The following is a 27445-nucleotide window of genomic DNA, read 5'->3' as shown; positions in this document are numbered from 1 at the left end:
CAGTCATGGCTCAGTGGTAATGAACCCGACTAGTATCCATGAGGATTTGGGTTAGATCCTTGGCCTTGCTCAGTGGGTTAAGGTTCCGGCATTGCCGTGAGCTGTGGTGTAGCTTGCAGACTTGGCTCAGATCTGGTGCTGCTGTGGCCATGGTGTAGGCTGGCAGCTGCAGCTCTGATTCGACCCCTAGCCTGGGAACTTCCACAATGCCTTGGGTACAGCCCTAAAAAGACAGAAAAAAAAAAAGAGAGAGAGAGAGAGAGAAAAGAAAAAAGAAAACAAAGAAGACAAAATTCAAAACCTTGAAAGAACTAACAGATTGCATGTTTGGGAACCTAAGTACCACAAATCCAAGAAATAAGAAATTTTAGACTGAAGTTTCCCTTTGTTCCTGCAGTCTCAGTAATGCATAAATACCACTCAAAATTCAAGGCAGTAAGTAAGCTTGGATTGAATTTTCTACTAAATTAAACTTTTCATCACAGAACCCTACACTTTCCCTTGTTTAAAAGGCATGTCTACAATATTTTGGAGACATCCATATGATAATAATCATTATTTTATGTAACTTGTATAAGTGTACTAAAAGTAATAGCTAGGAAAATTAATACAATGGGTACTGAAAGTGTTACTTTCTCTGTACTGCACACATCAAATCTACCCAGCATGGTGAGGAACCCAGATCTACCCACTGAGCTCTTGATCTTTTTTTTTTTCTGTCGTTTGTCTTTTTTGGGGTGCACCTGCAGCATATGGAGGTTCCCAGGCTAGGGGTCAAATTGGAGCTGCAGCTACTGGCCACAGCCACAGCAATGCCAGATCTGAGCCGCATCTGTGACCTACACCACAGCTCCTGGCAACACTGGATCCTTAACCCACTGAGCGAGGCCAGGGATCAAACCCACCACCTCATGGTTCCTAGTCGGATTCGTTTCTGCTGCACCATGACGGGAACTCCTTGATCTTTTTATTTTTCTATGTGTGTTAGGTTTGGTAGCAATTTTATTTGGTTGGGCTTCTGGTTTAGGGTACCTTTTCCTTTTTTTTTTTTTTTTTTTATCTTTTTTAGGGCCTCATCCACAGCATATGGAGGTTCCCAAGCTAGGGGTTGAATTGGAGCTATAGCTACTAGCCTATACCATGGCCACAGCCATGGCCGCATCAGACCCCAGCCTCACCTTTGAACTACACCACTGCTCACAGCAATGCCAGATCCTTAACCCACTGAACAGAGCCAGGGATGGAACCTGAGTCCTCATGGATACCAGTCGGGTTCCTTACTGCTGAGACACATGATCATTTCTCATCATGCCCTCAATGCTCTCATACAACACATATAAATTGTATACTCATATACAGATACACATATGCAGGTCACATGGAATTACCTGACTTTCACAAACATCTTTTACTAATCTATGCATATACTGTTCCCTCTTCCTGGAACCCTCATCCTCATCTGGTGAATTCCATCTCATCTTTTATTAACTACCTTGAATATCACCAATCAATCTGGGAAGTCTGTCTTAAAGGCCCCAAGACAATGAGATACCTTGCAGGTATGCCCCCTTTATTTTGGTATAAATTTTTGTGTCTACTGTTCAGAGTTAAAGTGAAATAAATTTATATTGGTCTTCTAAACATATTTTTGAAAATTTCTTCCTCTCACTACCCAAAATCATGCCCTGGGATAGGAAGGAAAGCATACTAAAAGTATTCAACTTCCTCTTTAAGCGCTAAGAAACTAATTGTTATGCTACCTTAATATCAAAATCTAGGCTTTCTTTCTTAGCTACTACTACAACTCAATGTACATGACAAGCTGCAATAAAAGAGTAAAATGCCAGAGTTCCCGTCGTGGTGCAGTGGTTGACGAATCTGACTAGGAACCATGAGGTTGTGGGTTCGATCCCTGGCCTTGCTCAGTGGGTTGAGGATCCGGCGTTGTCGTGAGCTGTGGTGTAGGTTGCAGATGTGGCTCGGATCCCGCATTGCTGTGGCTCTGGTGTAGGCCGGCAGCTAAAGCTCCGATTAGACCCCTAGCCTGGGAACCTCCATATGCTGCAGGAAGCGGCCCTAGAAAAAGCAAAAAGACAAAAAAAAAAAAAAAAAAAAAAGTAAAATGCCCTAATTATATACCGTCTAATATCCATATATATTTTTGATAAACAGAAGGTAAAATTGGTTCATGAATTATTGATCAGTAACAGATACACACTAGATTTGTAAAGGATGTTTTCTATTACCATTTTCCAGCCCAAAAGAGAAAAAGGCACTCTTTTACTACTATTCTTTTTCTTCTTTGAAAGGACCCTGAGTTTTAATTCTCTAAACAAGCTCATAATCTATCATGTTTTAGCTGTGCAAAATAAGACAGACCTTCCTCGACAATCATAGGCATGAGGTTTAGATTCAGCCAATCAGATACTATAATGACAGCTTTGAATCTCTAACAAATAATGCAGAGAGCCAGGAATGGTAAGAAATTATTCCCATGGTGTAGCCCCAGAGTCAGCAAGTGCAATTTCAAAAGCAGTAAAATCTAGCACTCCTGGTTCCTCTGTTGGCTTCTCTTGCCCATTTTTCAGGAAACTAGTGAGATACCAATATCCTGTCAATTCCTATCCAGCAAAATTCAGCCAAAATCAATTTTTATTGCTTTGCATGAACCCAACACCTACATGAAATAAACACACATATACATCCTACCACGACAGGCACTTCTCCATATACTAGCACACACTACCAAGCAGAAACAAATGTGTTTCTTTTTTGATGAGTTCACAGTCTTGTCAGAAAAACAAACATAAGATGCTCAGAAAAAGAAAAGAAGTATATATTTCAGCTAAATGAAGAAAAAGAGCTGTACTCAGTGAACTAACTGCCTGTATAGCAGAACCTGACTTAAAAGGAAGAGGAAAGGAATGGGAGAGGATGTTCACAATATACGATATAATACCAAGCATTTACGGTACCTCCAAAAAGCCTCTTAACTGTAAGAGTTTATTGTTTTGTTTTGGGTTTTTGTTTTTTGATTTTTTTAGGGTCATATCCGTGACATAAAGTTCCCAGGCTAGGGGGCGAATTGGAGGTGCAGCTGCCGGCCTACACCACAGCCACAGCAATACAAGATCCAAGCTACAATAGCAGCTTGCAGCAACATCAGATCCTTAACCCAATGAGCAAAGCCAGGGGTCAAACCCGCATCCTCACGGATATTAGTTGGGTTCTTAACCTGCTGAGCCATAACAGGAACTCTCTTACTGTAAAAGTTTTCATTGTGATTCTGGAGCTAGTGAGGTTTGTTCTTTCCACAAGAAGGGATAAAGTCACTTTTATCCACTTTAATTTCTGTTTTATTCTTAAGAGAAATAGCCCAAGAAACAAATGAGAATACAGAACTTCACAGTTAGAATTTCAAATGTTGATGCAACAACTATCAGGAGGGCTTCTCAAGGGCCAACTAAACTTTCAGACTTATAAAACTACCAAAGGCCACATGTAGCACCAGTCTATTTAGAGGATATAGGACAGAACCGGACATACCTCCCTGATGAGTCCTTACATGAACTTCCCCATGCAGCAGTACACACAGCTGTCCAGACTCTTCTCTTTAACTCCCCAGGTGACAGCTCAGATACGAAGAAACAAGAATCTGGTAGGTATAGGAACTACCCTCACTTCAAAGCTTCATGCCTCATAGGAATGCTTCTCTTGTAATAACGCAACAGCACAGCTTTCAGGAGTAACTGCAAAGGACATGCCAGCTGTGAGAGTCCCTGTACTCAGGGAACCCAAAAGCTACATCTTCTTCATCAGGTACTTATTCTATTTATAGTTTCTCCCAGTCTAAATGCAACTTACCAACTAGGGGCCATTCTTAGCATAAGCAATGATATCAGGTCACTTAGCCATTCAGTACCCAGTAAAACAGAACAAGAAACTTAACAGAGGGGAGTTCTTTTGGGGTGCAGTGGGTTAAGGTTCCACAGGAGCATGTGGCATTGAGGACCAGCAGGGCTTGTGAGCAGGAGCTCCACGGGACTGGGGGAAACAGAGACTCCACTCTTGAAAGGTGCACATGGGCTTTTGTGTGCACTGGGTCCCAGGGAAAAGCAGACTCCACAGGAATCTGGGTCAGACCTGCCTGCAGTTCTTGGAGGATCTCCTGGGAAACCACGGGGTGACTGTGGCTTGTTGTAGGGGAAGACCATCGGAGGAAAAGGTCTTGGAAATAATCATCAGTGTGAACTACCCTGGAGGTGGCAAGTTTGGAAATATCTGGCCCCACCCATTAGGAAATAGGCTGCCTAAAGATCTCCAGGCACACAGCTGCCTCTAATCACACCCAGAGACAAAGCTCCACCCAAGAGAGGGATAAGAATCAGCTCTACCAGTGGGCAGGCACCAGTCCCTCATCAGGAACCCTGCTGCAAGCCCCTGTATCAACTTTAGCCATAAGGCGGGGGCGGGGTGGGAGGAGACATCAGAAGCAAAAGAGGCGGAGTTCCCATCATGGCTCAGTGGTTAACATTAGGAACCATGAGGTTGCAGGTTCGATTCCTGGCCTTGCTCAGTGGGTTAAGGATCCGGCATTTGCCATGAGCTGTGGTGTTGGTCACAGATGCGGCTCGGATCCCGCATTGCTATGCCTCTGGCATAGGCTGGCAGCTACAGCTCCGATTCGATCCCTAGCCTGGGAACCTCCATATGCCAAGGCAGCGGCCCAAGAAAAGGCAAAAAGATAAAAAAAAAAAAAAAAAAAAAAAGCAAAAGAGGCTACAACCCTACAACCCTATTGCCTGCACAATAAAAAATGAGAGAATTATGTCTCAGATAAAGAAATAAAGCAAAACCCTAGAAGAACAGCTAAGTGATCCAGAGATTACCAACCTCCATAAAAAAGACTTTAGACTAATGACAGTAAAGATCATTCAAGATCTTGGAAATAAACTGGAGGCAAAGTTGATAATTACAAGAAACACTGAACAAGGAAATAGAAGATTTAAAGATTAAGTAAGCAGAGATGCAAAATACAATAACTGAAATAAAAAAATTCACTAGAAGGAACCAACAGCAGAACATAGAAGGCAGAAGACAGACTGGTAGAAATCACCAACCAGAAAAGAAAAAAAAAGTTTTAAAAGAACTGAAGAGACCTCTGGGACAACTTTAAACGCACCAACATCTGTATTATAGAGGTGACAGAAGGAGAAGAGAGAAAGGGCCAATGAAATTATTTGAAGAGATAATAGCTGAAAAATTCCCTAACATGAAAAAGGAATCACTCACTCAAATCCAGGAAGCACAAATAATACCACATAAAATAAACCAAAACAGAAACACTCTGAGACACATATTAATCAATCTGACCAAAATCAAAGAGAAAATATTGAAAGCAATTAGGGAGAGGAAACAAATAACATGAAAGGGAACCCCAATAACGTTATCAGCTGATTTTTCAGCAGAAACTCTGCAGGCCAGAAGGCAGTGGCACAATACACTTAAAGTGATGAAAGGAAGAAAAACCTCCATCCAAGATTACTTTACACAGCAAGGCTCTCATTCAGATTTGAAGGAGAAATCAAAAGTTTTACAGACAAGGAAAAGCTAAGAGAATTCAGCACCACTAAACCAGCTTTACAACAAATACTAAAGGAACTTCTCTAGGTGGAAAAGAAAAGGCCACAACTGAAAACAAAAATATTGCAAATACAGGAGTTCCCGTTGTGGAGCAGTGGAAAGGAATTTGACTGGTATCCATGAGGATACAAGATTAATACCTGTCCTCATTCAGTGGGTTAAGTATCCAGCACTGTCATAAGCTATGGTTTAGGTCACAGATGCTGCTCGGATCCTGCATTGCTGTGGTTGTGGCATAGGCCAGCACCTGTAGCTCCAATTAGACCCCTAGCCTGGGAACTTCCATACACCACAGGTGCAGCCATTAAAAAAAAAAAAAAAAAAAAAAAAAAAAAAAAAAAAAGATGCATCATACAAGATGGATTTAATAGATATTTATAGAATATTCCATTCAAAAGCAGCAGAATACACATTCTTCTTAGGTGCATAAGGAACATTCTTTAGGACAGATCACATTCTGGGCCACGAGTCAAGCCTCTGCAAATTATAAAAATTTGAAATCATATCAAGCATCTTTACCTAACACAATGCCATAAGACTAGACATCAACAAGAAAAAACTGCAAAAAACACAAACAGATGGAAACTAAACAACATGCTACTAAACAACCAATGGATCACTGAAAAAACCCAAGAGGAAATTTAAAAATACCTAGAAGCAAATGACAACAAAGACACTATAATCCAAAACCTATGGGATATAGCAAAAGCAGTTCTAAGAGGGAAGTTTATAGCAATACAAGCCTACTTTAGGAAACAAACAAAAAATCTCAAATAAACAACCTAACTTTGCCCCTAAAGCAACTAGAAAAAGAACAGACAGAACCCAAAGTTAGCAGAAGCGAAGAAATCATAAAGATCAGAGCAGAAATCAATGAAATAGAAATGAAGAAAATCATAGAGGGAAAAAAAAAATCAATGAAACTAAAAGCTGGTTCCTTTGAAAGGAGGCAACAAAATTGACAGACCCTTAGAGTCATCAAGAAAAAAGAGGACTCAAATCAATAAAATTAGAAGTGAAAAAGGAGACGTTACAAGGGACATCACAGAAATAGAAAGGATCATAAAAGACTACTACATGCAATTATATGCCAATAAAATGGAAAACCTAGAAGAAATAGACAAATTCTTAGAAAAGAACAATTCTCTAAGACTAAACCAAGAAAAAACAGAAAAGATGAATGGACCAATCACAAGTACTGAAGTTGAAACTGTGATTTAAAAAATTGCCAACAAACAGGGAGTTCCCGTCATGGCTCAGTGGTTAACAAATCCAACTAGGAACCACGAGGTTGCGGGTTCGATCCTTGGCCTTGCTCAGTGGGTTAAGGATCCGGCATTGCCGTGAGCTGTGGTGTAGGTCACAGACATGGCTTGGATCCTGCATTGCTGTGGCTCTGGCATAGGCTGGCGGCTGCAGCTCCTATTAAACTCCTAGCCTGGGAACCTCCATGTGCCGCAGGAGTGGCCCTAGAAAAAGGCAAAGACAAAAAATAATAAAAATAAAAAAAATAAAAATAAATTAAAAATTGCCAACAAACAAAAGTCCAGAATCAGACGGCTTCATAGGAGAATTCTATCAAATATTCAGAAAAGAGTTAACACCTATCCTTCTGAAACTATTCCAAAAAATTGCAGAGGAAGGAATACTCCCAAACTCATTCTATGAGGCCGCCATCACCCTGATATCAAAACAAGACAAAGATAGCACCAGAAAAGGAAATTTACAGGCCAATATCACTGATGAACATAGATGCAAAAATCCTCAACAAAATACTAGCAAATCAAATCCAACAATACATTAAAATGATTGTACACCATGATCAAGTGGGATTCATCCCAGGGATGCAAGGGTTCTTCAATATCTGCAAATCAATCAGTGTGATACACCATATTAACAAACTGAAGAATAAAAACCATATGATTCTCTCAATAGATGCAGAAAAAGCTTTTGACAAAATCCAACACCCATTTCTGATAAAAACTCCCAGAAAGTGGGCATAGAAGGAACCTACCTCAACATAATAAAGGCCATATATGACAAACCCACAGCGAACATCATTCTCAATGGTGAAAAGCTGAAAGAATTCCTGCTGAGGTCAGGAACAAGACAAGGATGCCCACTCTCACCACTTCTATTCAACACAGTTTTGGAAGTCCTAGCCATAGCAATCAGAGAAGAAGAAACAAAAGGAATCCAAATTGGAAAGGAAGAAGTAAAACTATCACTGTTTGCAGATGGCATGGCACTATATCTAGAAAATCCTGAAGACACTACCAGAAAACTGTTAAGCACATCAATGAATTTGGCAAAGTCGCGGGATACAAAATTAATACACAGAAATCAACTACATTTCTATATACTAACAACGAAAGATCAGAAAGAGAAATTAGAGGAACAATCCCATTTACTATCACATTGAAAAGAATAAAACACCTAGGAATAAACTTAACTAAAGAGACAAAGACCTATACTCTGAAAACTATAAGACCCTGATGAAAGAAATCAAAGATGACACAGGAGTTCCCGTTGTGGCACAGGGAAACAAATCCGATTAGGAATCATGAGGTTGTGGGTTCAACCCCTGGCTTCACTCAGTGGGTTGAGGATTCAGCATTGCCATGAGCTGGGATGTAGGTCACAGACACTGCTCGGATCTGGCATTGCTGTGGCTCTGGTGTAGGCTGGTAGCTGTAGCTCTGATTGGATCCCTTGCCTGGGAATGTCCATGTGCCACAGGTGTGGCCCTAAAAAGACAAAAACACCAAAAAAAAAAAAGATGACACAAATAAATAGAAAGATATACCATGCTCTTGACTGGAAGAATCAATATTGTCAAAATGACTATACTACCCAAAGCAATCTACAGATTCACTGCAATCCCTATCAAATTACCAATGGCATTTTTCTCGGAACTAGAACAAAATATTTTAAAGTTTGTTTGGAAGCACAAAAGACCCAGAATAGCCAAAGCAATCTAAGAAACAAAAATGGAGCTGGTAATATGCCCTGACTTCAGACTATACTACAAAGCTACAGTTATAAAAACAGTGTGGTACTGGCACAAAAAAAGAAATACTACCTCCATGGAAAAGGATAGAAAGCCCAGAATTAAACCTATACACCTATGGTCAACTATTGTATGACAAAGGAGGCAAGAATATACATGGAGAAAAGTGGTGCTGGGAAAACTGGAAAAGAATGAAATTAGAACACTCCCTAGTACTATATACAAAAATAAACTCAAAATGGATTAAAGACCTAAATATAAGACTGGATAATATAAAACTTTTAGAGTAGAACATAGGCTGAATACTCTCTGACATAAACAACAGCACTATCTTCTCAGATCCACCTCCTAGAATAATGACAATAAAAGTAAAAACAAAAATAAATAAATGGAACCTAATTAAACTTACAAGTTTTTGCACAGCAAAGGATACCCTAAACAAAACGAAAGGAAAACCCACAGAATGGGAGAAAATATTTGCAAATGAAGCGCCTGACAACAGATTAATCTCCAAAATATATAAACACCTTCTGAAGTGCAACACAAAAAAAACAAACAACCTAATCAAAAAGTGGGCAAAGGGGGAATTCCTGTTGTGATGCAATGGAAACAAATCCACCCAGTATCCATGAGGATGCAGATTCAATCCCCACTGAGGCCTTTCTCAGTGGGTTGGGGATCCAGCATTGCCATGATCTGTGGTTATAGACGCAGCTTAGATCCTGCGTTGCTGTGTCTGTGGCTTAGGCTGGCAGCTGTAGCTCCAATTCGACCCCTAACCTGGGAACTTCCATATGCCACAGGTGCAGCCCTAAAAAGACAAAAAAAAAAAAAAAAAAAAAAAAAAAAAAAAATTAGGCAGAAGATCTAAACATGTAATTCTCCAAAGAAGGTATACAGATGGAAAAAAAAAAAAAAACCATAAAAATTAGTTCAACATCACTAATTATTAGAGAAATGCAAATCAAAACTACTATGAGGTACCACTTTACACCAGCCAGAACCATCATCAAAAAGTCTGCGGAGCCTCCTTGCCTGCCCACTTGTGTCTCTCACAATCATCCTATCTTCATAAATCCATTTCTTGACTTAAAAAAAAAAGTCTGCAAATAATAAATGCTGGAGAGGGTGTGGGAAAATGGTGTACATTCCACACTGTTGATGGGAATGTACACCAGTGCAGCCATGGAAAACATGGAGATTCTTCAAAAAACTAAAAACAGAATTACCATTTGATCCAGCAATCCTACCCCAGGGCAACTATCTGGAGATAACCATGACTCAAAAAGATACAAGTATCCCAAAGTTCACGTAACACTATATACAATAGCCAAGACATGCAAGCAACTTAAATGTCCATCCACAGGGGAGTGGATAAATAAGATGTGGTACATATACACAATGGAATATTACTCATCCTTAAAAAGGAATGAAATAATGACATTTGCTGCAATATGCATGGACCTAGAAATTGTCATGCTAAGTGAAGTTAGACACAAATACCACATGCTATCACTTACATGTGGAATCTAAAAAGAGGGTACAATGAACTTATTTGTAGAACAGAAACAGACTCACAGCCTTTGAAAAACTCATGGTTACCAAAGGAGACAGGTTGGGGGGAAGGATATACTGGAGGTTTGGGGATGGAAATGTTCTAAAATTAGGCTGTGATGATGGCTGTACAACTGTAAATATAATAAAATTCACTGAATTTTTTTAAAAATCTAAAAAAATTAATCTTTGCTGAATTAAAAAATAAAATAAAATAATAAAAGAAAAGGGGCGGGGGAGAACAGGAGATAAGTGAAAGATAGTAGTGTTTCCAAGGAGGGAGAAGTAACAACAATATAAAACAGCTTATATACTAAGTGAGCCATTGCAATGTGCCAATCCCTGCCCGAAGCACTTTACATGTCTTAACACATATATTAATCAACTTATTAGGTTTAATGCATTCCAATGGAGGAGGGTTGATGAGGACTCTCCATCAGGGAGAGGGTGGTAACCTGACAGTAACCTGTGCAAGTTAAACAGCTATAAATGACAGGGCTGGGGTTTGAGCCCCAGGCAATCTGCCTCCAGGATCTACTCAGCTAATTACCTCCCCCATCTGAGATGAGGGACAGAAAGAGAAAAGCCACTATCCCTCTTGAGATAAGGGAAAAGTATAAGCTGTCAGTGGTGCAGAGATTATTTATGTGTTTGGGCTAGGATGGGACAGAGGTGTGAGGAAAGGTCAGGAGGAGGCTGTAAGTTATAAGCATTTCTTCCATAAAGTCAAGATATAATCTAATGGTGCTGTTTCTAGACATACATTTTCATGACTAGATTACTGAAACCTATATTGTCCTCTTCTCTTAAATTTGATAGATTACTGAAACCTATATTGTCCTCTTCTCTTAAATTTGAACACTATTTGGATAAAATTTCCAATGTAAAAAATGCTGTCAATTTGTAAACTCTTTTCATAAAAGAAGTGTCAGAGGTATACAGAATGATTAGAGAAATATCATAAGGACAAAAAGAGAACAGAACAAAAAAATCCATATTTGTACATGTATAACTAAAGGACATTAGATATTTCCTCACTATAGAAAAAGCTCTTATGATTCATTCATTCGTCTATTCAATTTATTGGGCACCAATTTGTGCCAGGCACTGGGCATTGTTCTCAGCCTTGGGGTTTCAGCAGTGAACAAAAACAGATAAAAACTATCCCTATGGAACATATATATCCTAATTGAAAGAAAGAGACTAACTAAAAATAAATAATGGCACTCCCACTGTGGTGAAGCAGAAACAGATAAAAACTATCACTATGGAACATACATCCTTATTGAAAGAAAAAGAGTAACTAAAAATAAATAAAGGAGTTCCCATTGAGCACAGTGGAAATGAACCCAACTAGTATCCATGGGGATGCAGGTTCAATCCCCTGACCTCGCTCAGTGGGTCAGGGATCTGGCATTGCCATGAGCTGTGGTGTAGGCAGCAGAGGCAGCTCTGATCAATCCCAGGTTGCTGTGGCTGTGGCATAGGCCAGCAGACTCAGCTCCGATTTGACCCGTAGCCTGGGAACTTCCATATGCCTCAGGTGTGGCCCTAAAACGCAAAAAAATAAAAATAAATAACTTGCATAGCAACGTGAGTACCTCAGGGAAAAATTAAGCAGAGAAGAGGACAGAAGCACAAAGCAGGAAAAGGGGAATTGCAATTTTAAATAAGATGGCCAGAGCATTACTGAGAAATGACATTTGAGCAATTCCTGAAGGAGGTGGTGGAGGGGTACCCAAAGTACATTTGGGGAAACAATGTTCTAGGCAGAGGAAACAGCCCAGGGAAAGGTGAGGTGCAAATGTGTCTACTGTTTACAAGCCACTGCAAAGAGACCCAGTGAGGCTGGTAGGGCATCAAGGAGGAGACGACACTAGAAGATGAAGGTAAAGACAGAAATAGTGGCTGGAATACCCAGAGTCCTCTCAGCCACTGTGAGACAGATGGGAAGATATTAGTGGAATTTGAGCAGGAGTGTTATGATCTAAATATTTTAAAAGAATCATCTGGCTGCTGTAGAGAATGAAGTGTCAGGGGGTACCCAGGGCAGAAGTGGGGAAGATAGCAAGACTCTCTTCCATCTGCCCCTCCCGTTTCCTCCCCACCCTTCTCCAGCCTGCTCTTTGCCCAGGATGCTGACCAGTGTGACCTCAGAACAGCTGGGCTCTGGCTCCCAGCTGGATTCAGCCAGATGCAGGAGCATGCACAGAGATCACAGGGAGGAAGGGAAGGGAGGCCTAGGTTTTACTCCCCTGCTCCTCTCTTCCAGTCACCTTGGGCTGGCTGCTGCCCTCTGACAAAAGCCACAGCCCTTCTCCCAAGGCTCCCTCCACCTGCCTGGATTCTGGTAACTGCTCCCTCCCCTCTCTCCCTTCCAGCTAATGGCCACATTTCAACTAATGCCTACACACTATGATCCCTGAGGCCCTGCACAATCTATTGTGAATAATCCTTTTACCAAAAGTTCCTCAAACTATTAAGCCAATTTAAGTGTGCCATCTCTTTACTAATTCAGGAGTCTAGCGCAACAGTCCTAGACATACATTGATAGCCTGAACTAGGATGTTAGCAGCAGCAGAACAAGTACAAGAATCGGTTAGACTTTAACTTGCTGAGACGTCGTGGCAATCATGGCTCCAGATTTTGGCCTAAGCAACTGAAAGGACTGAGTACCATCAACTGAGATTCATTTTTTAATTCACAAATCATACAAAATATGTGCAAATATATTAAAAATGCCTCAAAGGAAAAAGAATATTGTGCCTTACAAACAAATATAAAGATGCATAGTCTTTACTGTTAAAGGTATATAAATTAACATAATAATACGAAATAATATAATACAATATTATATGTATAAATTATACACATATATAATAATGATATATAATATAAAACTGACAAAAATTAAAAATATGGTGATAAATGGTTTTGGCATGGATATCAGAAAACACAATTGGAGGAATGTAAACCTCTGTGAAGAATAATTTATAATTTCTATCAAAACATGTGGAATGTCCAGGGCCAGGGATCAAAACCAGGCCACAACAGTGACACAAGACACAGCTGTGACAACGCCAGATCCTTAACCTGCCTTTCCAACAGGAAATAAAATAAAATAAAATCTGCTAGGATTTTATTCTACATACTCATACATTTGCACAAATATCTGTGCATAAAATTTTCACTATAGCAGTATTTATAATTACAAAAACTGGAAACAACCTAAATGTCTATCAACAGGAAACATGAGTTAAATAATTTGGCCTATATATACTATAAAATGGAATATTATGTGATTTGTAAGGAACAAGGTAAATCCATAAAATCTACATGAGATTTATAGTGGTGGGGAGGGCAGTGAGTCAGGTGCCTAGGAGCAGTATTTAGTATATTCCTATTTGTGAATTGTGGTTTTTTTTTTAAGGACTTATAGATATTTATGAATAAGAAAATTCCAGACAGATCAAAGAAATTGTTTAAGGCGATTGCCTCTAGGCAGGCTGTGAACAAGTCTTATTTTTTTCATTGTATACCCTTTTGGACTGTTTGAAATTGTTTCAATAAATAACACTAAAGCCAAATTTTTAAAAAGATCAGTAACAAATCATGTTTCACCATACAAAAACCAGTGGTGTTGAATACAGAAATATATCTCAACAGTTCAACCAATCCAAACTGAATTAGTTTTACTTTATTAATATCCACATTTTGTTAGAGGATATAAATGCCCTGACCCATAATATTCTGAATCACAGGTATTTCTGTATTTGTGACAAAACTGAGCCTATTTACAAACTCTTGGGGTTTTCCAAACGCCAGCCATATGTGGAAAAAAAACAAGGTTGAATGTAGATGGTTTCAAATGGAAAAAAGCAAACACATGACATGATTCCTATGAAGAACTAGCTTAATGACACTCATTTTGGCACCGATCATAACATCAAATGGAACAGTCCACATCACGATTTCTGTTTCACTGATATTATAATTCCCAGAATGAATATATTTTAGAATTTGCAGGAAATAACAATATGAGGGGGGAGTATTAATTTTCTTCAGGCTTATCTTAGAATCTGCTGTCAAAGCCAGCAAATCAGAACTGTTGAAAAATTTTGTAAAACTATTGTACTAGAAGAATGTCACACTATTTCTTTGAGGATTCGCTAAGCTTTCACAAATGTAGATAACTATACCGATATAAGTGAGTACCAGGGCATGTATATTTTATTTCAATGAGGTAAATATAAAACTTAAGTTATTTCTTATTTCTTCCTTTTGCTACTTTTCTCCTTACCACTACCACAATCCTGACAGACACTGGAATTTATCCCTATAGATAAAATTTTAATGTTATCAGCACCATAACATGTTATTTTCCTAATAAATTTTGGATAAGAATTTTAAGACAACCAAATCTACTTGAACACAAAAGATTCCTCAACTGGTCTTGGTAGCACAACCCAAGATTTAGATTATTTAATGATTAAGGAGTTGACCTTCTACAGTTGTCTGTGTGTCAATTTTGCCGACAGAGAAAGGACCAAAAGCCTTGCTCTTTCTTCTCAGAGGAGGTGCAGAAACATGTTAATAGATTTTCCCCAGACTTTTGAAGACTGACACTGTTAAAGATGAAGACATTCAAAGCAGTGGAAATACAATGTATTTTTAAGGCTTTTATATGCCCAAAATTATTAAAAAAAAATCATATAATAAGTCATTTGTCTTTATATAACTTCCTCTGGAAATCTGAAGTGCTTATACACATTATTTTACTGAACTGTTGCATTTAAGTTAAAGAAAGTGCTTTCAAAAATTAAATAATATTTTTAAATATCTCAAATGGGGGAGGTAAAAGTAGGGGGAAATCATCAAATAACAGAAATGAAAAAGAGCAGCTACTGCATCAACATTTACCTGTTGCATCAAATTCAATTGGCTGGCACCCCCGGTGAGAAGACCAGTCACACTTGAGGACTTGCCCTCCCTCCACAATCCCAGGCTGGGTAGTGTTTGCTTTGGGTGCTCCCACCAGAAGAAACATCCTGTTAAAACACAAAAGGGAAAACAAGATTTTAAGCGGCACATAGCATAAATAATATCTTATGATTTATTTATGAAGATCAATCATTCTCCTGATTTTATTCACACACACACAAAAACCCACTTGCTGAAAGCATCATCAACTTTTGGTACTCATTTGGTACTCTTTTACATACACTATTCAACATAGTTTATTCATCTTAGTAACACACTAATAAAGCAACTTCAGGGTTACATGTCATTTGAAAAATTTATACCGGCGAGGAATATTCTTGCAGTGCAGCAGGTTAAGGAGCCAGCGTTGTCTCTGCAGCAGCTTGGGTTGCTGCTGTGGAATGGATTCAATCCCTGCCCAGGAACTTCCACATGTCATGGGTGTGGCCATAAAAAAATAAAGAAAAATAAAGAATGGAGAGAAGAGATCTCTTTTAGATAAAGTAGCATCTAGGTAAATTGAGATGGATAGGATTAGAAGGAGGTTGCCAAGGAATGTTTGTGTGTTGGGAGTACAGGAAGAAGGGAGTGGCACGGAGAGGTGGATGGGGCACCTCAGGCAGAGGTAGAAAGACCCAAGGCAGGAAAGAGGTGTGGCTGAAGGAGAACAAGCTGGGATGGCACAAGGTAAAACTGGAGAGCTTGGCAAGAACCAAAACATGCAGGGCCATTTAGCCAAGGTAAAACTTTTGGATTTTATCATAGGGTCCATGTGAAACTTTTGAATATTTATTTTTTTGGTTTTGGTTTTGTTTTAATTTTTAGGGCCACACCTGTGGCATAAGGAAGTTCCCAGGCTAGGGTTGAATCAGAGCCGTGGCTGCCAGCCACAGACACAGCCACAGCCGCACCCACACTGGATCCATGCTGCATCTGCAACCTATGCTGCAGCTAATGGCAATGCCAGATCCTTAACCCACTGAGTGAGGCCAGGGACTGAACCTGAACCCTCATGGATACTTGTTGGATTCTTAACACATTGAGCCACAATGGGAACTCCAAGAATGTGTTCTGAAGCAAGAGAATGACAAAATCTAATAAAGAAAATGAAATGTGGTGCCTTAGGTGGAAAAGGGGGCAAAATGGAAGAAGAAAAGCAAAAGCCTTTCAGCAGCTGAAGGGGAAGGTAAATAACCTAGATTGGGAGGGCAGATGGAGGAAGAAATGGATGGGGAACCTTGGGAAATATGTAGAATAGAACGGAACAGGAATAGCTGGTGGCTTGAATATGGTAGAAAGGGAAGATTAGATTAAAGAATGTCCCCCAGGTTTCTTTCAGAAGTGCACGTCTGGGAGAAACATTTACTGTGCTAGAAAAGCCTAGAGACCAGGGAAGCAGAAGGCAGACCAAGTATTTACAGGAAGATCGAGAGTTCAGTTTTCAACATGTTAGCCTAAAATACCTGTGAGACTACCTAATTGGTAGTCTGTTGCTCTAAGCAGAGTTCTGCCTTTGAGATAACCTGTTGAGAATGTCAACTTGGATGGGTTCACGCAGGATAAGGCCTTCAGAGAGCAGAGGACCAAAGAGAGGAAGCAATGACACTGAGGAGTCAGAGAAAGCAGAGTACAAGAGACTGAGAAGAAATCAACTCAAATTTAGAAGAAAACAGGCTACAGAGAGACAATAAAGGCCCTTGATAAATGCTATCACCATTATTATTTCATTTCCCCATTAAATACTAAACCACTTACTTTCTTCTAGCTAAGAAAATACTCAATAATTGCTTTCATTTTTTGTGAAGTCATGAACAAACCTACATCTTAAATACGGAATGCTTTCATTTTAACTTTTATTTATCAATTTCAATTTCATTTCTTCTGGATGCTATCTGCCAAGTCATATATAGACCAGTAGAGAGCTGGGTGCATGAACTGCTGGAGTGCTGCTTTCAGACACTTATCTTAAAATTCCATATTCAAAATAATGACAAAACTCCCAACCAAACCACACCCTGTTTAATAAAGCTTTATGCAGTCATATTTGGCATCAGTAAAACACCAATACTGGCCCTTTCTCCTCATAGCCAACTTAGTTTTCATTCAGTAGGAAAAAATAAATAAAGCTGAATGAGAGCCCTCAGCCCCCAAGAATAAGAAAGCAGCTAAGTGTCATCACAACCTCCTTTTCCACAGCAGAGCTGATTAACACCTAAATATACACACACTCACATACACACACACACACACATACATGAAATTTATCTTTTCAACAGGTCAGATATTGGGCCACAGAATCACAAAACTGCCCCTCCTCATGTGAATTAAATGATTTTTGAGTGCATGACAGGGAAAAAAGAACATTTCAGAGAAGTATACTTTTCAGGTCTACACCTGAAAAGGCAGAGGGTCATTCCAGCAACAGCCCTAATGAGCTAATACAAGCATAGGTTTGCATGTGATTTTAGTACTGTCAATAATGACCCAATTCTGGGAGATGAGACAGAAGAGCTGGATCTCAGAATTTGCCTACAAACCTTCAAGTAAACTCATTTCTGAACTGTCATCACATAGCATATTACAGAATCTTTTCTAATTTTTTGTCAAAGCACTTCTTCCTGCCTTATGCTAAACTGCTTCACTGAATGTAGGGGACCTTTATCCATCTTTGCACTGCCACATAATAAGCACTTTAAAAAAAAAAAAAGCTGGCGTTCCCTTTGTGGCTCAGTTGTTAAAAATCTGACTAGTGTCCATGAGAACTCGGGTTCGATCCCTGGCCTTGCTTGGCAGGTCAAGGATCGAGTGTTGCCGTGAGTTGTAGATGCAGCTCGGATCCCAAATTGCTGTGGTTTAGGCCAGGAGCTACAGCTCCAATTCGACCCCTACCTGGAAAACTCCATATGCCGGGTGTGGCCCTAAAAAGACAAAAGAAAGAAAAAAAAAGCTTTTTTTTTTTTTCTTTTTAAAAATTTTATGGCCTTGTCTGCAGCATATGAAAGGTCCCAGGCCAGTGATCAAATCTGAGCTGCAGCTTTGACCAAACACCACAGCTGTGCAATACCAGGTCCTTACCCACTGCCCTAGGCTGAGAGTCAAATCCATGCCAATGCAGAGACAGTTCAGGTCTTTAACCCACTAGGCCATAGTGGTAGAAGTTTTTAAAATTGACTCAAATTGACAATTGAGTAGCAAGTAAGTCAAATAGTTATAAGTCCCAATCTTAGCAGCCATATATAAAAAGCCATCTCCACTATCACCAACCCCTGTAGAATGCAGACACCCTTTATTAAATGCCCAATTATTGGGAGTTCCCATTGTGGTGCAGTGGTTAACGAATCCAACTAAGGAACCATGAGGTTGCAGGTTCGATCCCTTCCCTTGCTCACTGGGTTAAGGATCTGGTGTTGCTGTGAGCTGTGGTGTAGGTTGCAGACTCGGCTTGGATCCTGCATTGCTGTGGCTCTGGTGTAGGCCGGTGGCTACAGCTCCAATTCAACCCCTAGCCTGGGAACCTCCATATGCCGCGGGAGCGGCCCAAGAAATGGCAAAAAAAAAGACAACAAAAGACAAAAAAATAAAAAAATAAAAATAAATAAATGCCCAATTATTTAAATTATCCTTAAAATATTCTTTTTCTGTAATATATCTCTTCTTAATTCTAGATTTCACATACTTTCTTTACTTGGCACTAGAAGACAGAGAAGGCTGGAACGTTATTAGGGGATGCAGGACTTCAGCAAAGACAGAAAACAAGGGCACAGTAAGAGAGCTCTCAATGAAAACTGCACTCACTGGATTGTCAGCACAGCGATCAAGGTCCTTGGGTAAGATTAGGAACAGGCCGGTGCTTTCATCAGACCATTTGCACATTACAGGCATGAAATGACGGTAATTACAGGTACTAATATGGATGTTCATCAAGTTGTCCTAAGCATACCTTCATGTACAGTCTTGCACACTGGTGAAATGCCACAGAAATGATAGAATAATATAAAAGGAATGTGTGAGCATTCTTAATTTCTAAGTGCTAGGTTAATGGGGGGGGGGGGTGAGGCTGAGGAATAAAGTTTTTTGTGCCAGGTGTCAGCATGGTATTTAAGTTACTTTTAAGAGTGTACAGAAAGTTTTTGAAAGGAAAAAATGGAGAGAGAGACAGCAAGACTGCCTTAGAAAAATGTTAAGTCCTAAGAGGGAGGCATATGGAGAAAAATTAAGTATTTGTAGAGAATAAAGACTACAGGATGGTAAGAGATGCTATGTGAGAAATTAAGGACTATAAAAGCAACACATACTACAAAAAACAGAAGCCTGTTAATGTGTTGGGAGGGTGAATTTTATGTCATGTGTCCTTCTGCCACAATAACAAAAAACAGCCTGTTAATGAAATGCCTTATAAAAAATTAAATCATTATCACTTGAAGTTCACCTAGGAACATCTAATGAATGTCAACAGCAGCTTAATTAAAGTAAGAAAAGTGACAGACTAGAAAAAATTTTCAATATAAGCAGCACTGTTTAATGGGTAGTTTGGAACTAAATGTTACAGTCACCATAAGTCAATTAAGACTGAGCCTGAGCTTCCTTGTCTATTGAATGAAATAACAATGCTCAGGATAATTACTTAAAAAGGAGTTCCCGCTGTGGCTTGGCAGAACGAATCCAACCAGTATGCACGAGGATGAGGGTTCAATCCCTGGGTTAGCTCAGTGGGTTAAGGATCTGGCATTGCCTTGAGCTGTGGTGTAGGTCACCAGCTGCAGCTCCAACTGGACCTCTAGCCTGGGAACCTCCATATGCCTTGGGTGAGGCCCTAAAAAGACAAAACCAAAAAAAAAAAAAGAAATGTTCTGAATAGGGATAGTAAACATAAAAGCAAACTTAGAAAATGTGAAAGCATAAAAATATAAGATGGTAACATAAATACAAAAACAACAATTAATAAGATACTCCCTAATAAAACAGGAAATATAAAAGTTAAAATCTGTTTTTAAAAGAGATTTTCTTGGAGTTCCTGTCATGGCACAGTGGTTAACGAATCCAACTAAGGAACCATGAGGTTGCAGGTTCGATCCCTGCCCTTGCTCACTGGGTTAAGGATCTGGTGTTGCTGTGAGCTGTGGTGTAGGTTGCAGACATGGCCCGGATCCCACATTGCTGTGGCTCTGGCGTAGGCCAGTGGCTGCAACTCCAATTTGACCCCTAGCCTGGGAACCTCCATATGCCGTGGGGAGTGGCCCTAGAAAAGGCAAAAAGACAAAAAAAAAGAAAAAAAAAAAAAGAGCTTTTCTTAACACACTTATCACACAATGTGCTCATCATCGGCAGAAATGACTATGTGTGTATCCTTCCTCTATATGTTTTCATAATTTTTTACATATGTAATTATAACACTGCTTCTTATTTGTTCATAAGTTATATAAATATACTTCACTGCATGTATCCTTTGGCAACTAACATGTTTCTGTTTAACTAAATATTAAGCTTTTGTGATTTTACATACTAAATTTTTTAATTGCTCTAGATTTTTCCAATGAATTAAACAAATTACTTTCTGGGAAAAAAAAAAAAAAGTTTTTCTTTTCTCTTGTTCTCTCATAACCCTAATGCAAGCTCTTAAGAGAGAGAGGGAAAAAAAAAAAAGAGTAGGAAATAGTTGGCTTGCAACATTTCCTGACAGTGGTGGAGAGTTGAAGAAGATACACTGGGTTACTTGAGGCTGAGAGATTTCTTGCTTATCAAGAAAATCTAAAGCTGAGCAACTTAGTTTCCTAAACCTGCAACTTCCTCCTGATAGAATCCATCTCCCTCCAAAACGAACGAACAATATCAGGATTCCCATCCTCACCATTCTTTATAAATGACGTGAATCATTTTCATTAAATGAAATATTTAAGTAAGATTTACAAACTGGAGCAGGCTATTAATACCATGCCAAGAAATTCTAAAAGAGTAGAAAGGGTGGGAGTGGGTTAGAGCAATAGAAAGAGGGAGGGCGAGGGTGTAGTGGGAAAGAAGGGAGTGAGAGAGAAGGGAGGAGAGGTAGAGAAGGGTGGGCAAGGGAAGGAGAGGAAAGAGAGAGCTAGGGAGGGAGAGGGAAAGGAAGGGGAAGAGAGAAAGAGAGAAGAGGATCCTAGAAGCCAGCAACCAGCAGGGAGGATACCCTTCAGATGCACTTCCTATCCACAGTGTACTTTAAGGGCAGTTGCTTCAGGGAATGTGACCTTGACTACCAAGGAGAGGCAACCAGCCAAACAATGACAAGTACATTTTTTAAACCCTCCAAATGAACTAAGTTATTTGGCTGCTTTCAGCAGTGACTTTTCCAAGATAAAGTATGTTTAATATATTTTGGCTGACTCTGGCTGACCAATGAGGCTTCACCAAAAGGAACTTCTGAAAAATGATCATACATGTCCATCAAAAGAAATGTGCATAAAATAGCAGCGAATGTTATTTCAGAGCCATAATCCCAGTCTCATTTACTTTTCATTTTTAAAAAATGCTACAGAGTCAACATTTATATGATGTAAAACAGATACATTAACTAAAAATTCTATACACTTTCCCTTTTCTTTTATAATATCCTATAAACCTGGGGCCTTAATCAGGAATAATCAACATAGGATTTGCTTTCTAAATAATCTATGCATGTATCTTATATATGATAAGAAAAAAGAACCAATAGCCAGAGCCACACTAAGTTCATAAAAATGAGCTGGTGTCTTTTTGGAAAGGGTTACAAAGGTGAAGGGAGAAATGGGATACAAACTTTTAAAAGTAGATGTAGGTTGGTACACAACAGAATATCAAGATCAAAAAGATGCTTCTGAAAGATAAAACTGTTAGAAATATGTAGGAGATTTTTGCAGGCCTGAGAGCTAAATGATGGGCAGAGGGATAATGCCCTTAGTGCCACGGACCATGCTTGTGATGACTGGTCCAAGGAGAAGTGGAAAGCAGAGATGGATGCAAGAAGCATTAAAAGGAAGAAATCCTAGAAGTCCCATGGCTCAGTGGGTTAGTGGGTTAAGGATGTGGCGTTGTCACTGCTGTGGCTCAGTCACTGCTATGGCACAGGTTCGACCTCTGGCCCAGGAACTTCCACATTCCACGGGCATGGTAAAAAAAAAAAAAAAAAAGTAATTAGTTCTAGGACCTTCTGCCTGGTGACTAATCACTGACTAATATTAGGGGTGTGCAGCAGAAGAGACAAAGAAAAATAGAAAATGAGAGGGAGGAATATGAAATTATTTCTAGGGCGACAGAGAAAATGATGGCACCATTAATAGAAACAGAGGTGCAGTTGACACCATCTGGTGAAAAAGAGTTCATTTTTAGTCAAATTGAGGTAAGACAGGCTCGTCAAGGAGAAATGATCCACAAGCTGTTGAACATAGAGTTAGAGCTCTACTTTTAGATCTAAGATGCAGCCAGGCCACCAGCCAGCAGTTTGGTTTTAAAAGCTCTCCAGGTGTTGCAAACAGAAAGTTACGATTGAGAACCACTGACTATTCTTTTTTTTTTTTTTTATTTTCCCACTGTACAGCAAGGGGATCAAGTTATCCTTACATGTATACACTACATTTACATTTTTTCCCCACCCCCACTGACTATTCTTTAGGACCATCTGAGAACAGGACACACTCACCCACAACTTGTCTCTGGGGTCATAAGAACAGAAATAACCGTAAATAAGGCTCCATTAGTGTTTAACTGGGGAAAAAAAGCCTGGTAAGCCAGTGTTGCTCATTACGGCATTATTTAAAAATAAATATATTCGTAAAGTGAGAACTGTATGACTGACATTTTAAGAATAAGAAAATTGTTCACTTTCTTTTTAAAATTTTTAAATTTGAATGTAAAAATTAAATGGAATTTGAATTTCATATCCTCTGCTTTTTGTTTCCATCTTTTCCCTGACCCCACCCACCCCACTCAGACAACTAAAAGCTTCAAACTCTTCTGACCTGTTTTCTCATCTCTAAAAATAAGTTTATCTGCTTTCCTGCTTTCCCTGTTGAGCTATCACAAGTAAAAGTGTTTTGTAAATAATAAGATAGGTCAACTAGTATAAGGTATCATTATTATAACTAAACCTAGGGTGTAATTTTTGATTTATCCAATTATTCTCCACAAGAAAAACATGACTTTACTTCCTGGCCTATATATAATATTTAAATTTTATGTAAATTTGACAATATAGTCACCATAAGTCAATGCAAAAAATATAGTGTTAATGTATTATTTTTCATAATTTTTCTTTTTTATTTGAGTATACAGTTAATTTACAATGTTGTGTTAGTTTCTGGCATACAGCAAAATACTTCAGTTACACAAATATATTCTTTTTCATATTCATTATTCACATATTTCATTATAATTACAAGATATTGAATATAGATTCATGTACTACACAGTAAATCACTGTTGTTTATCTATTTTATATGCAATAGTTTACATCTGCTAATCCCAATTTCCTAATTTATCCTTCCCATCTTCCTCCCTTCCTTCTTTGGTAACCATAAGTTTGTTTTCTGCATTTCTGAAATTTTTCTTTTTTTTTTCATAATATTCAAATGACAATTTCTTTCCTTTTTTTCTTTTTAGGGCCACACCTGCGGCATATGGAAGTTCCCAGGCTAGGGGTTGAATCAGAGCGGCAGCTGCCAGCCTATGCCACAGCCATGGCCATGTCAGATCCAAGCCCCATCTGCCACCTATACCGAATCTTGCCACAACACAGAATCCTTAACCCACTGAACAAGGCCAGGGATCAGAACCACATCCTCCTGGATTCTAGTCGGGTTCTTCAGCCACTGAGCTACAAGGGGAGCACCTCAAATCACAATTTTTGTGACTTTTCATTTCAAACCTAAGACTCATTTTTGGAGGAATTTTACTGAGGAGTCAATGTTTTTGCTTAGTAGTTTATTTCTCCTTCTTTTGAAAAAAAAATTGTTTCATTAGTTTTCACAATATGATATAATTCAATAACAATTTTCTGTAACAAGAAAAATGAGACATAAAAGAGTTCTACAGCTTGCTAGACATATTTAGACATCTATAGAAATAGGAAGCAGCAGGAGGAGACCTTATTACCTTTGCTTCCTCATTAATCCAAGAACTCTTCCTTCAGAAGAAAGGAATCTTTAATTAGCACTTTTTTACTACGAAAATTTTCTTTCACTCTAGGAAGTTTATTATCATACCAGATAACAACAACAATAAATACAGCTGGTAATATTATAATATAATGGCATCCCCAGGTACCTTTTTACAAAGTTAAGCATAACTTTGCATTAATCTTTGTTAAATCTTAAAGGCTCAGAAGCAGACACCTTTGTTTTTATATATATTTTGGGTTTTTTAAATCTCAAAGTTTATCATTTTTTGTTAGGCTATATCTAGAGTTCACTAGTCTATCAGTAACAAAGTCACTTAAGAAAGTTTCAAGATGTTATATGAAACAAAAGCAAGTTCAACCATTTAAGGCCCAAATAGGAGGTCATGTAAACCTATGAGGTCATGGTATATTCAATGACCATAATAACTAGTCACTGATTAGCCATCCAGCCTCACAACCAAAAATAGGAAATATCTTATGCCAACAGGTCAATATTACTGCATTTTTTATGGTAAAAAACACGTAAAGTGAACAACTGAACTCAGAGAGTTAGTTGCCAAAGAATTAAGAGCAACATTTGCAAAACATTCCATCAACTTGAAAATATTTAATTGCTACCTCTTGCTACTGCACTAACTCTTGACAAAAGAATACATATTTTCAAAATTATTAGAAGTTCTGTAGAAATTAGATCTAAAGAGCCTCCTCAGAAGCAACTAAAATCTTCTGCTCCATGAAGGCAAGGACCAAAAACCATCTGGAAACAACAACAAAAAAATGTAAATAACAGAAAAGGCCAACAAGTGATTAGATCAAGTGAGAAGGCAGCAAATGCTTGCTGAAGTTAATGATTATTCTTATCATTTTGGAAAATGTGTGCTCAGGTCTCATAGAAAGCACTGAGGCTGGAAAAACCATACATAAAACATAAAACAAGGTCTAGTTTCCACTAACCGCTTCGAACCTATTTATTGCTGCAAAAATTGTCAACAAAATGAATGATACTCAGCAACATTCAGAAAGAATAAATCCTGCTGAATGTTCTAACAGTCATGTAAAAATATTTAGATCATCCTCAAATTAAGCAGGTATGAATAGGAAAAATGATTCTAAAAAGTACTGACCATTAAAATTATCCTCCCTCTCCCCATCTAAAAAATACTTTAAAATATAGAGGAAACTTTAAAACAAAAATAGGTTGTTACAATTTCTAAGAACTTAGAAAGAATCCTAAGAACAATATTCCCTCTTGGAAAAAAGATTTAAACATTAAAAGACATTCAGTGAACAGTGAAAACAGTATTTTCTAAGGCTAAAAAGGGGGTAGGGTGGTGAGAATGACGTCAGCGTTCGGTAAGGTCAGAGACAACTTTTAATCCAATAATGACAGTAACTCTGTTCCAAATACTGTGCAACGCGAAACGTTGGCAATTTGAAACATAACTGGATTCTTAAATTCTACAGTATTCAAATGACCTGTAGTGAGCGAAAACTCAGCAAACACCCTTGTTCTTTCTGAACAATGACCTAAATAATGAATCACTATAAAAAGAACAGATGACACATTCAGTTCATCTGTTCACCCTCAAATGTGCAAAGGTTTGACAGTCTCAGAGGTAAGATACAACGAATTTACCACGACAGAGCGGTCATTTTAGTCATCAGAATGTCTGGGAAAGGAGCAGATAAGAAGAGACAGAACAAGATTGAGAGGCGTAAAGAATGGGGGAGGGTTTGTTCAAGGAGAGTGAAAAACACGGGTGTTTAAGTTTGTGAAGCCAAAAAAGGCTACGGGGGAAGCCTAACTGGTACCGGGAAAAAAGATGTTTGGAAATGAAATTGACAAAGTCCCGGACGCCAGCAGAGGCTGCGCGGCGTGCCGCCGGACCAGCCTTTTGTTGATCTCCCACTTTCCCCTAATTTTAAGCATAGGTCTGTTTCAAAGCGCTCCCTCGGAGGAGAGAAGGGGGAACCGGGTGGTAGGTGGTACTGGGATTCATCTCCCCCAAAACCGCCCAGTAGGAGGAGGGAGTTAGAGGAAACGGATAGATAAACGCCAGGGTCTCTCGCAGAGATCTCTCCCGGTGGGTAATCGCAGGGTGGATGCGAGTGATGGGGGAGGGGGCCGACTCCCCTTCCAAGTGCCGCCACTTACGAAGACGCGCTGGGAACGAAGAAATCAACCGCGAACCCGAAGTAACTTCCTTCGGGGCCGGAGTACTCCGCAGGACTGTCCACGTCTAGGTTGAAGGCGCCGCACAGAGGCAACAAGAATCCGGGGAGAAGGAGCAAGAGGCGGCGGGGGCGAAGGCGCAGCCGTCGCCGCGGCAGAGAAGCCATCGCCGAAGTGCGCGCGGGGCGCAGAGCCCGAAGCCGCGGCCACCACTCGCGGAGCGCACGGTGCCCGCGGCCCGCCGCCTGCGCGCGCCGAAACTTGCCGGCTGCTTGCTTCCCAGAGAGTCCGGGACAGCGCCGGAGGAGGCAGGAGGGCTGAGCTTTGGAGCGGCCGCCGGGAAAGTGGGGCGCAGGGCGCGCGGGGCGGGGACAGCAGCGCAGGCGGCCCCTTGGCCTCCCTCCCGCTCCGCCGCTCAGCGTCGCGCCTCCGGCTCGGGACTGCTGGGATGGGCGCACCACCCGCGGCCCCAGTGCAGCGGCGGCCAGTGGGAGGAGGCAGAGCAGGAGGAGGAGCCGCCTGGGAGGCTGAGCCCTAGCGCTGGAGGAAGTGGAGGAGGAGAGTCGGCCTCCGACTGGGGCGAGCGGAGCGCACTTCCGTGCGCGCTGTCTCCTCCTGTCCCGAGAACAGGGCTCCTGTGCGGAGGCCCTAGACCCTTAGAGTCCCAGTCAGTGGCAGCGCTCCTGGACGAGAGCCTCAGACCCAACACCGGGAGGATGGCTGGAGGGGAGAGTGGCGGGAACTATGATCCAGCCTCCCAACCCTCCCACGTCCACCAGAGCGCCTAGGGCACCCGGGTCCCGCAGGAAACTCCCGTGCGACTTTTGTTTAAAAAATGAGGAAGGCTTTATCCGTTTCTCCAGTTTCTGCTACTTAAAAGCCTGGCAGGCTCTCATAAACGAAACTCTATAATGAATGGTCGTTTTCCTACCCCACAGAAACACAGAACTTAATTATA

General features: G+C 39.9%; 1 protein-coding gene across 2 annotated transcripts in view; it reads right to left on the bottom strand.

Moving 5' to 3' along the window:
* Positions 1 to 26929, bottom strand: part of ITGAV (integrin subunit alpha V) — a 107467-nt gene extending 80538 nt beyond the window's left edge. For both annotated transcript variants that reach the window (NM_001083932.2, NM_001444363.1), the window contains 2 exon segments: positions 15128 to 15255; positions 26470 to 26929. In NM_001083932.2, the coding sequence (NP_001077401.1) occupies positions 15128 to 15255; positions 26470 to 26654 (313 nt within the window). In that variant the 5' untranslated portion in view covers positions 26655 to 26929.
* Positions 26930 to 27445: the final 516 nt, after the last annotated feature.

Source organism: Sus scrofa, chromosome 15 (genome assembly GCF_054392235.1).
Source record: "Sus scrofa isolate SSC_HxYL_T2T_F1_AM1 chromosome 15, Sscrofa_HxYL_maternal_Yorkshire_Landrace_v2.0, whole genome shotgun sequence".
NCBI classification, from domain to species: Eukaryota; Metazoa; Chordata; class Mammalia; order Artiodactyla; family Suidae; genus Sus; species Sus scrofa.
The sequence above is the reverse complement of the archived record's forward strand: the minus strand, read 5'-3'. Positions and strand labels throughout refer to the sequence as shown.